Genomic DNA, 12,312 nt, shown 5'->3' on the forward strand with positions numbered 1-12,312 from the left:
TGTGTAAAGATAGAGTGGAATTGGCATAGGAATATTTCAGCATTTAAGAGGACTTTAGATGTTTTTAAAGTAAGGACAGCAGAAAAGGAAATTTGTATAAAGGAATAAAACTTTTAAATATCAATTTCTTTGCATTTATCCTATTGGGAATAAATTTTTTTTTTTAAAAAAGAAGAAAGTGAAGTGATTTCTGCAAGTGTAGGAATAATTGCAGGTATATTGAGTGTGCATGAACCCAAGAGGACTGACTTAAAATCCACTAGCTCTCTCAAGGTTTCAACTAGGGATGAGGAAATCCCTCAGGCCAAGATTATAACTCCACCATCTTCAACACACACTTGATAGAGAACATTATACTCAGTATCCAGGAGCTTTATTCCACAATTCAATCTCAAGAAATTTATACTGTGCCTCAGAATGCTAGAGAACTTGCTTTAAGTTTTGTAGAAGGATGAACACACAGCATGGTCTCAGATAGATGTAGAGAAAGAGAAATGTATCTGTATTGCAGAGACAAAAGAAAAGTGTGAGAAACCATCCCAAAGATGTCTACAGTATCGCATTGGCAGATAACAGTGGCATCAAATGGATTAGAATTCATGACATTAACTGTGTTCTGTTACACAGAGCACAAAACACAAAACTCAAGGACATGAGACTGGAATGCGGAGGAAAAAAAAAAAAAGATGAGCAATGAGTGACAGTGACATGAAGAACTGACAGTACTCTGCAGATACCTGGTAAGAGAACAGCCATCTCACAATAAGTAAGGAGCAAGGCTCACTATCCCCAAGCTACCCCACAATTTTTGTTATCAGTGTTTGCAATTACAATAGCTCCATTTAACTAACTATGTACTTACATGCTCCCTTCCCCACTATCTGTACTTGTCGGGAAGTGCTCACACATTGCCTCTTTATTTTTGAATAATTCAGACACTGTGATTGCTCCAGGAGAATTCTTATTCCAATCTATTATCTTTGCAGAAGAAAAAAGATGCTCAAATAGAAAAATTGATTTACAGAATGTTGTCATCGATTTAAGAATTGCAAACCTGTGCATATCACTGTATTGAGTTAACTGGCTAGTTTCTCCCAAATACATGTTCTCTGATAACTCATTCTTTGACCAGAGAATCAGCACCATTAACCACATCTGCTTTCTGGCATATTTTGATATTGAGTATAGGAATAAGTGATTCGTGGGTCTGCTAGCATAATCAACCCTTTTGGAAAGTCTAGGGGAAAAAGAAGAAATAACCTAAGTCTATTTTTTTATGAAATCATAAATATTTTTCCAATATATAACTTGAGATTTTCTTGATTCAAAATGCATAATTTTTAAAGTGGTATTTTTGAGAATTTTTTTTTCTCAAGACAGGGTCTTGCTAAGTTGCCAAAGCTGGCTTTGTTTGCAATCCTCCTATCTCACTCTCCAAAATTACTGGAATTATAGGCATGTGCCACAATGTAATGAGAACTTTCATATAAGATGTAAGAGGTCAAGTTTTGAGAAAATTCAGTCATCAGAATAAATAAGTCCTTAAATTCTCTTTAGTTTTTCTATAGACCTCTTCTGAATCATTTCTGTTATCCTAAAGTCTGTCTTCCTTGTCTAGTACATTACTTGATTCCTTTTAAGAAATCTAGTTTTTTATCCCTTTAGTTTCTATTAATTTGTTATACCTGAGATCATGAGATGATACAAATTTTCCAGATGATGTGAAAACATTATAGATACAAGAATATATTGTGCTTTTGAATTTTAAATATTTATATTTATAGTCTCTTCTACAGAGTTCTTTTTACATTAATATTCTGTCCAGAATCTTAGAATTTGCTAGACCAAAATGACTATTCCTCACATGAAGGCAATGGGAATAGAGTACTAGAGAAATAGCTGAAAAGTGGGATAAGTGGGAACTCACCAAACTGTGATTAAATGAAAATTTACAATCGAAATAAGTAAATCTATATATTTTTCTTTTATTTCTTTTGTGTGTGTGTGTGTGTGTGTGTGTGTGTGTGTGTGTATTTGTGTGTCCAGAGATACGGCAAGGAAATAACAGACAGGTCAGTAGTTTAAACCCATACGGAAGGGATTTTGCTGATCCTAATGCAATGGAACTGCCACACATGTAACATCTTATCCTGGCACAGTACCCATGGATGTCCTTTCTGAAAACAGTGATCTGTCTGTATAGAGCTCTCTTTTCACTTCAATAATAGAAATGAGGTAGATAATATGATCTTAGAGTCCTATCAAAATCAGAGACTCAGTATGATGATTTTGGGTAAAAACATTAATTTAGAGTGCAATAGCACTGACAGAGAAACTTCTTTTGTTTCCATCAGGAGGCTCAAGAGCACAATGTTCCTCTCCAACGTGACAGTCTTCATGCCCTCTGTCTTGACACTAATTGGGATCCCAGGCCTAGAGTCTGTGCAGAGCTGGATTGGGATCCCATTCTGTGCCATGTATATCCTGGCCATGATTGGAAATTCTTTGCTTCTGTTTATCATCAAATCAGAGCCCAGCCTCCATGAGCCCATGTACATTTTTATAGGCATGCTAGGAGTCACAGATATTGTACTTGTTAGCAGCATTATGCCCAAGATGCTTGGAATCTTCTGGTTTCATGCACAAGAAATCTATTTTGACTCTTGCTTGCTTCAAATGTGGTTCATCCATACATTTGAGTGTATCGAGTCAGGTATCCTTCTAGCCATGGCCCTGGACCGGTATGTGGCCATCTGTTATCCACTGAGATATGCCACCATCTTTACCCACAAGCTGGTTGCTCAACTAGGAACTGTTGTAGTACTCAGGGCTGCCATTCTTGCAGCACCTTGCCTACTATTGATAAAGTATCGGTTGCAATTTTATCACACGACAGTCATCTCCCACACGTACTGTGAGCATATGGCCATTGTGAAACTAGCTGTAGAAAATATCAGGATCAACAAAATCTATGGTTTGTTTGTGGCCTTCACTGTTTCAGGGTTTGACCTCACATTCATCACTTTTTCCTACAGCCAGATATTTGTCACAGTTTTTCATTTGCCCCAGAAGGAGGCTAGGTTGAAGGCCTTCAATACCTGCATAGCTCACATCTGTGTCTTTCTCCAGCTGTACTTCCTGGCCTTCTTCTCTTTCTTCACACATAGGTTTGGTTCTCACATCCCCCCTTATATCCATATTCTCTTTTCTAGCATGTACCTGCTGGTCCCTCCATTTCTAAACCCACTGGTCTATGGTGTAAAGACCAAGCAGATCCGTGTTAGTGTGGTAAAAATGTGCTGTCCATAAAATCTACCTTGATTGACACTTGCATCCTTTCCTTTTTGTTCACTAGTAATTATCTCTCAAAACAAAACAACAAAACACTATGTTATTTGAGATACCTGAGTTTCCAAGTTAATTAGTTTACAAACAGATTGCTGTAATACAAGTCAATGGGATTGTGGATTCTACTTAAGGAAAGAGAGTAAAATAAGTAAATAGAACCAAATAGAAATATTTTTGATATTTTTTAAATTTAGTTCCTCATTGAGTTCTTATAAGAATTATTCTCTGGAATGATTTATGAATTATGTATGTTGCCAAACTTAAATGCACTCAAGGCTCATTTCTCTGGAGTGTACTGGCACAAATTAAAAGCAAGTTATTCACTCACTTTTTATTTAATGTCCAAATAATTTATAAATACAAAGGAAGTATATCTTAAATGTATCTTTTTTCAAAAACTAAACTTTTATAGATCTCATGCGATAAAGTATAAAATTTAAATATTTCCCCAGGGTTATTTGGACATTACAGGCACAAAGACCATTAGTACTATGTGTTGCATTTTACCTTCTCTTTTCCACACATACACACATACATACATACATACATACATATGCATAATACACACATACATATACATATGGTTTGTGTAATATATATATATATATATGTATATATATACATACATATATAATATGTAATATAATTTTAAATGTTCATCTGGAAAAGTCATTTTTAGTGGGCAATATATAAAAATAGGAAATAGAGTGGTCCACAATACTTCTAAGCATATTTGGGGAAGTTTTGAAATAGAACTAGCTCTAACAATCATCCTGAAAACTGTGGAAATAGAAGACTGATATAAAAATACAATGTGAAACTAAAATATATTTGATCTCTCACAATATATGTACTCTAGATTCCAATTGCTGAAATAGTCCAATTTGTCTTAAAATTACCAGAAGTAGTATCAAACTGAGCCTTACAAATAAAAAAGCAAAAAAAAAAAAAAAAATAGGTTATTGCAAGGATAAGAGGATAACCAGGACTTTCTATCAACTCATGAAATAGATCAAGACAATTATAAAATAAATTACTGGACATAAATTAAGAGGAAATAATGTATTTTATGAACAATAATTGTTGAGAGAAATCCCAAAATTAATGTCCAAAAATATCTGATCAGTTTCAAAACTGACTAAAAGAATAATACTTTTATTAATTTTCAATAATATTGATCACTATCAACATTTTAACCTTCAACAATGTAATAGCTTAAATATGATTCTCCTATAATTGGCATTTAACAAAGAATAAGCTATTCATATTGTGGGATTTTTTTAAATTTTTATGCCCTTTTAATGTAGTACTTTCTTGTTTCCTTTACTCATTTAAAAATTTGTGTCCCTTTTTTCTTCTTCATTTCTGAATCTGTTGCATAAAAATCTACTTATTGTTTTCAAGGGCCATTCCTCAAGATTGCCCAATAAGCTTTCCATCAGGCTTCTGATCTTTCCTAGTAAGAGTGATTTCAAGAAAGGAAGATGGGTTAACTAATAGGGACAAAAGTTGATTCTTTTAACTCTAATTATTGGTTTCCAGATGAGAGAGCAATAATGCATTGACCCTCCTATGTGTCTGCTGCCTTTCACGTAAATTGTTCAATTTTGAAAGAATACCTTGCAACTTTGGTACATATACACCCTTCTTTTATTTTTGTAATATTCTAAAACATACAAATCTAACCCAAAGTAGAAATTTTAAAAATTAGTTCTTCTTCTGCAGAGTGGGAAAGAGACATTTTGAGGGAATTCTGTTTAAGGAAAAGCTCTCTCTCTCCTGAAGGAATGGTGAAAAAAAAAGTCATAATATAAGTTTAAGAGACACATATTTTGCTGGCATTGTATTCTACAAAAGGTAGTATAGCTAAAAAAAACTAATAAAAAATACATAATTCTAAAAAAAACAAATGCTAACCATTTCTTATGTTTGCTTTTCACAGTGAAATTGACTAGAAATGTGCAAGTTACTTGGCGGTTACTATAGGCTTGAAAAAATGAGAAATATTGAAGATGATTAAAAATAATTTTCATACTATTAGAGAATTGCTTTTATAAAAAAAACTTTGGGACCAAAATGAGCTTTAGGGATTTGGATTTTTCATTGAAGTTGTATGGATTCATTATTTTAATTGATGTGTAAACATAAGTCTAGTTCTATAGTTGCATATATGTGTTTATTTCTCTGTGTGTTTTTTAACTCTGTCCAATGATAGAAACCAAAAGTAGTGACCAAACAGTGGCATGATCAGCATTCCTTTCAAATCTTGGGTTGTCAGTAAGTTTGTTTGCTAAAAGAGGTGAGGACTCCTTGGAAAAAGAACAGCTTCTGTGGCTTGGGCTAGGAAATACAAAGTAATTGGAAAATAAAGAAAGTAAGGAGGGGCTCAAAGTATGATTGAGACCTGTTGAAATATTAGGGGACAGACAGATAAAAATGGTGGGAATATGAGGTCAAGAGACTAATTCTATAAAATGTGCTAACCCCCACATGCTTCTTTGCCAAAAAAGCAATTTACCTGCCAGTCCTGCCTGGCCTAAATGGACAGCATATGTCACATTCCTCAGGAAACTACCTGTTGTCTGCAAGGAAATGCAGGCAGGAAATAATGTTGGCAAGAGGAACCCAAGTTACTTTGAGGTGAGAGATTTTGTGACTCTTTTCATCAGATTCTGGAAGATAAGGAAAATTCCTCCTACCATAAAACCTGTAAAAATGCTTAAGAATCAAATTAGAACTGATATGCCTGGGTCAAGTGACATAGAGTCTCCATAGCAGTGGGGTTGGAAAATCTGATGTCACCCTGCTGTCAGTCAATGGTCAAGAGGTGGACCTGGGCGGGACTCTCTGGAAACTTCTCTGGAATCCCCCCAAAAACTGGAATGCCAGAGAGGCACATTGTCTCTCTCTTCTCTGAGAAGACCCACTTTCCTCCCTTGAGAGTGTCCCCTTTCCCTTTTCTTTCAATAAACATATTCTTGTTACTCTGAGCAATGTGTCTAAAATCTTTCTGACTTCATCACAAGAATCAATTTTTATTAATGTTGACATTTTGTCCGTTTATTATTTGTAAGTGTTTAACAAATATTTTTTCAGGCTATTTTTTCCTTTAAAAAAAGCAACCAGCAGCAATACTCTGCACAAGTATAAGAAACATCAGAAAAATGCATGATTTCAAAATAGTTACAAGAAAATTTCAGTTTAGAGTCCACATCAAGAGGTCCTGTTCATATGTGCCCCCAAGGGAAAAAACCTACAGTATGTTAAACATACAACTGCTACACAATAGTCTGAAAACTCAGAAACTTGGACTATTGAGGCCAATCAACACCAGTCACCAAGACTTTGTTCACCTTAACAAGCACAATCAAGCATCACAAAAAAGTAAAATAAAAACCAGGCTTTTTCATCCCAAATGAAATACAAATAAGAATCAGCAGCATAGTTGACCACCACTCCACCCCCACGCCCTGTCCGCTGGAGCCTCTGACTTTACAAAATACAAATCCAGTGGAATCAATTGTGCTGAAGTCTGGCTGGTGGTCACAATATAGTCAAGGGGAACAGACACCAAATGTCACTTCACACTGGTGTTAGCAAAGACACATCCCCAATGCCCATCTTTTCCAGTCATTCCCTCCCTGCCATCAGTTACTACTCAGATAATTCCTATCAGGGTATTAATGCACTGATTAGGTTAGGGCTCTCATAACCCAATATTTAACCTCTAAGCCTTTTTACATTGTCTCACACATGAGGTTTTTGGAGATATCACATATATAAACCATAACACTCTGCATTTTCACCTCTAATTTCCTATCTGAATGATTTGTCCATTCCTGAAAGTGGTATTTTAAGGTCTCTTATGGTTATTGTATTGAAGTTTCTCCCTCCCATTAGGTTTACTGGTTTGCTTCAAAATTGGGAGCATATAAGTGAAGAATTATTACATTATCTTGCTGAATTGATCTTTTTATCATTACATACTGACCTCCCTTGTCTCCTTTTTCAACTGCTTTCGATTGAAGTCTATTTTACCTGATGAACATAGAGCTTCTCTTGCTTTCTTTTGGATTCCAGTTGCATGGAATATTTTATTACATGCCTTCACTTTCAATCTCTACATGACCTTAGAATTAAAGTGAGTTACTTTGGACAGTTTGCAATTTGGTCTTATTAATTTTTTGTTTCTTTTTATAGCCTCTTGGTCATTCTTTGTCTTTTAGTTTGGAACATGAGTCCATTTATATTTAAGAAAATTATCACTAGATATGCTCATATAGCTGCCATTTTGATAATTGTTTACTATTTTGTTGCAATTGCTTTCTTTTTTCTCATTTTCTTAGTCTTTGTTATTAAATTATTTTATTGAGGCTATTTTGATTACTTTATTATTTTTGGTCTGTTTCTGAAAGACTTTTGTGTTGTGGTTACCATGGGGCTTACAAAAAATATCTTTTTATTATAATAAGTTATTCTGAAATGCTAGTGACTTAACATGATCATAAAGACAAGAACAGAAACCAAAAAAAAAAGAATGAAAGAAAATATACTAATACGAAAACTACACTTTTACTTCATTCTTCCCTATGTTTTGTATTTTTGATACCCCATTTTACGTAACACAAACAAACACACAGTCTGATAGTTTCATTAATTGGACTGAGTTCATTTAAAAAAAATATTGGCATTTTTCTCTTCACAGATAGATGTGGCTGTTTCTAGATTTGATGTATAATTGGATGTTTATACACAAATTTTTCCCCTTGTATCAGGAATTGTACCCAGCTGTGATTAACCACTGAGAAACATCTCCATTCTGTTAGTGGTGTTGTTTTAATTTTGAGACAAGTTCTTGCTAAGTTACTTAGGGCCAAGCTAAGTTACTGATGCTGACTTTGAACTTGCAATCCTCCTGCCTCAACCTCCCAAGTTGCTGGGATTATAGGCATGTGCCACTACGCACGGCTCCACAGAGTTTTTTGAATACTTTTTACTGTTTAAATTCTTTAGTTGAATGACTGAGTGTCTAAGTGAAATAATGAAGTGTTCTTAACAATGCTTTCTACAAAAAAAAAAAAAATGCCAAACATTTAGTTGGTGCTCTGTTGACACTACTATTGCATTTAGTGATCTTCTCTGTTATTATTATTATCATTATCATCATCATCATCAGGGCATAAAGATGATGAATTTATAATTAAAAGTATAACATTTGACATTGTGAAAAATAAAATATCGTATTGTATTTTTGATTAAAGGTAGGTGATTGGAATATAAAACTGAAGAATTTTAGGGGGTTACTGGATATCATATAGATTATACAGGAATGCAAAGAGTAAATTCAGAAGGCAAGAATGAATTCATGATATTATGTTGCAAGGTAATATGGTTAAGACTGTGTTCTAATTTATAAATTCACATCCAAGTGCAATAGAAGATTCTATCATACCATTAAAAATTCAAGGCAGAAACAGGAGGGCTTCTTGTATTAAAAGCATTAACTGTTTATCAGATAACTGGGCTCACATCTTGAGGATTGAAAAAGTGTATATGCAAATAAATTTATTATTTATTTCATATTAATTTATACATTCAGTAAATTTTGAACACCTCTTATACAATGAGTATAGTGCTAATTGATTTAGTTTCTCCTTGATAGAAAATATATATGAAAGCATATTACTTATTATTGAAACCTATACATAGATTAGGACCCATAAAGCATACTTAAAGTTTTATTTTTTCCTAGGTTTATTTTTTTCTTTGAGTCATAGACACATGAACTAAGAAAATGCCATTCACATTGCAATTATTATTATATAACTCTATACAAAATCATATGCTAGATGATTTCAAAGATACAGGAAAGGTAGATTTTATGTATTAGAAAGGAATTCCAGACAAAACCCCAAAGACCTGCATTTTCTGTTTCCTGCTACCACAAACTTATTAGGCTTCAGTGAGCTACTTTTTTTGGTATCTAAATAAAGGGCTTACCCCATTTTTAAGATATATTTGTTTGATTTTTGGTTTTGTTTGTTTTGGTAATGAGGATTAAACTAAATGGATGCTAAGCCACATCCACAGCCTTTTGTTTGTCTGTTTTAAGACAAGGTGTTGCTAAGATGTTTAGGGCCTTGCTACATTGCTGAGAGTGACCTTGAATTTGCAGTTCTCCTGCCTCAGGCTCTTGAGTTCAGGAGATTACAAGGGTGCACCACCATGCCCAGCTTTAAGATACATTTTAAACAATGTGTTTTACTGGCTTTTCTTGATGCCACCTGTGAGTTTTCAACAATTACTACGTAGGGGCTTTCTATAAGATTAAAATTATTTCCACAAATGAAATAAAAGTAAAAACATGAAGTTTCTCTCTTATATTCCTAAAATAAAAAACTAAACCTCATATCAGGAGAAACACATATGAACATCTGAAAGGTGATGCTGATGTACCACAAGGGCTGATAACTTCTACACAAAGTATTATATCAAAGAAAGCTTTCACCCTCTTTCAGAAAGATAAAATAAGGACATTCACAAACACCATAATAATAAAACAAAAAGGTAGTATAGCACTCCATGGCAAATATTATAGAATATCAAGAACCAAAGATATTCAGGCTTGATATCATGAAGGAAAACTTCATGGATAAGCAGCCATGAATAAAGGTTGAAGACAGAGGAGGGAGAAAAGGCGTGGAAATCTCTAACCTATTCCTCTGCACTGTATTCAGATATAAAGGGGAATGCTGACGCAGTGTTCAGTCAGGCTGTCTAGTCCCAGTGGACACTGTCTTCTTCAGAGCCTCTTCATGATGCTTTGTTGTCTCTATTTCTACTTTTCTTTGGTAGAATTTGTTGACAACTGTGTTTACAAATTCTTAGAGCAGACCATTCACCACAGGTTTGTATTATTAGTACTGACACTATCACTGCCTTGGGGACATGCCTACATCACAGTAGAACTGATTTTGGGGGGAGAATCAGGTGAAGGACTCCTTGGCGGATCTGTTTGGTCTTCACACTGTAGATGATTGGGTTGAGCACCGGTGGAAACATTAAGTAGATATGAGCCATGAAGATGTGGACAAGGGGAGAGGAATGTTTGGCAAAACGATGGACAATAGATAAGCCTATCATGGGCACATAGAGAATGAGCACAGCACAGATGTGGGACGCACACGTGTTAAGAGCCTTAAGCCTCCCCTCACGGGATGCAATCCTCAACACTGAATGAAGGATGAAGACGTAAGAAACTAAAATACCCAGAGAGTCCATGCCCCACAGCATGGTAATCAAAACCAACCCATATATGACATTAAACTTGGTGTCAGCACAGGCTAGGCGGATGATGTCCTGGTGCAGACAGTAGGAATGAGAAAGGACATGGGAGTGACAGAAGGGAAAGAAGGCCAGACTGGCCAAGAGTGGAATTATTAGAATAGCACTTCTGAGCAGGGCTGCAATTCCAATCTTGGAAATCAACTTTGGGTTGAGAATAGTAGCATATTGCAGGGGGTGACAGATAGCTACATACCGGTCAAGGGCCATGGCCAAGAGCACAGATGATTCAGTGAAGGAGAAAGTGTGAATCAAAAACATCTGGATGACACAGATATTGAACGGGATCTCCTTGGAAATGGACCACAACACCCGTAAGAGTGACATCATTGAGGGCAGGGACATGCCCAGGTCACTGAGGGAGAGCATGGCCAGGAAGTAATACATGGGCTCATGGAGCCTGGGGTCTGTCCGGACAATATGCAGGATGATGCAGTTGCCTGTTATTCCAACAAGGTAGAAGAGGCAGAAGGGGATGGAAATCCAGTGGTGGAATTCTTCATAGCCAGGGATCCCTGTGAGAAAGAACATGGAGGACAGGGTACTGGTGGAGTTTGAGGCTCCCATAGGGCTGACTTTTAAACCAGAACCCAATTCCACAGACACTCCAATGGGTAAAGCATTGATAAGACCAGCATCTGCATCATGGAAAACTGAGGAAATAAAAAGAAAGAAAACAAAACCTCAGTGCTTACTTCTAATCACCCTTTAATCCATCCCTAAATTTCTGCTTCATTTCCTCCATTTCACTTCCAATATTCTTAGTTAAGTAAAATATTCATTTTATAAACACCAAGACTTTTACTTCTCCTTTCCAGATGCAAACTTCTTCAATATTCTCTTTAAACATAAGTGATCTCCTTCCAAAGACATTTTGCAGACATAGCAGCATACACACAAAATTCTACACCATATTTTTAATTTTATAATTTATTTAGGAGATTGCTTGGCCATGATGCTGGTCATACATTAGCCATATTTTAAAATGACTGTTGCATTCATTCATATGAAATCCCTTTACCTTCCTAAACTTGATATTTTCTTTCTTAATGTTAGAACAGCAGGCAAGGTACATTTATAGAATTCAAGCTGTATTGGAATAGAATGATTTCTATTTTTATCTACCCACAATGATGAGATTGATGACAACTGACAACAGTTTGGTTTTGTCCTGTCATCCCCAAGAGTTAAGTAGGGCAATAAAGGCTTAATGTAAACAATATATGAATTTTAAAGAAAATTTGATAATAAAGTGTACAATATGTAATTTAAATAAAGAACTGACTATCATGGTTTCCTATGGTTTCAGAACTGGAACTTGTTTAGAAACTTATAATTAAAAGAAAAATCAACAGAAAAGAAAATAACAAAAATTTTTATATATATTAGAAATAAATGAGACAATGAGTCTATCAACATCTGACTTCGATAATAAATCTTTTGTGAAGCCAAAGGATAAATATTTTCCCCTCTTCTATGATAAGAAAAAAAATGTCTGAAATAAAGAGAACTGCCTCTTAAGACTCTACTTGTGCATCATTTGCACACATCCATGCTGACCAAATACTGGCCTAAGAATTTACCTTCCAAGACACATAACTTCTAATTATAATCAATAAA

General features: G+C 35.0%; 2 protein-coding genes across 2 annotated transcripts; one reads left to right on the forward strand and one right to left on the reverse strand.

Moving 5' to 3' along the window:
* The first annotated feature begins 2,370 nt into the window (after positions 1-2,370).
* LOC143388705 (olfactory receptor 52A1-like) lies at positions 2,371-3,309 on the forward strand. The gene has a single exon (XM_076842295.1). The coding sequence runs from the start codon at positions 2,371-2,373 to the stop codon at positions 3,307-3,309; it is 939 nt and encodes a 312-aa protein (XP_076698410.1).
* Positions 3,310-10,305: 6,996 nt separating this feature from the next.
* On the reverse strand, positions 10,306-11,259 carry LOC143391378 (olfactory receptor 51G2-like). Its single transcript, XM_076844079.1, has one exon. The coding sequence runs from the start codon at positions 11,257-11,259 to the stop codon at positions 10,306-10,308; it is 954 nt and encodes a 317-aa protein (XP_076700194.1).
* Positions 11,260-12,312: the final 1,053 nt, after the last annotated feature.

This window comes from Callospermophilus lateralis, chromosome 2, assembly GCF_048772815.1.
Source record: "Callospermophilus lateralis isolate mCalLat2 chromosome 2, mCalLat2.hap1, whole genome shotgun sequence".
Classification (NCBI taxonomy): Eukaryota; Metazoa; Chordata; class Mammalia; order Rodentia; family Sciuridae; genus Callospermophilus; species Callospermophilus lateralis.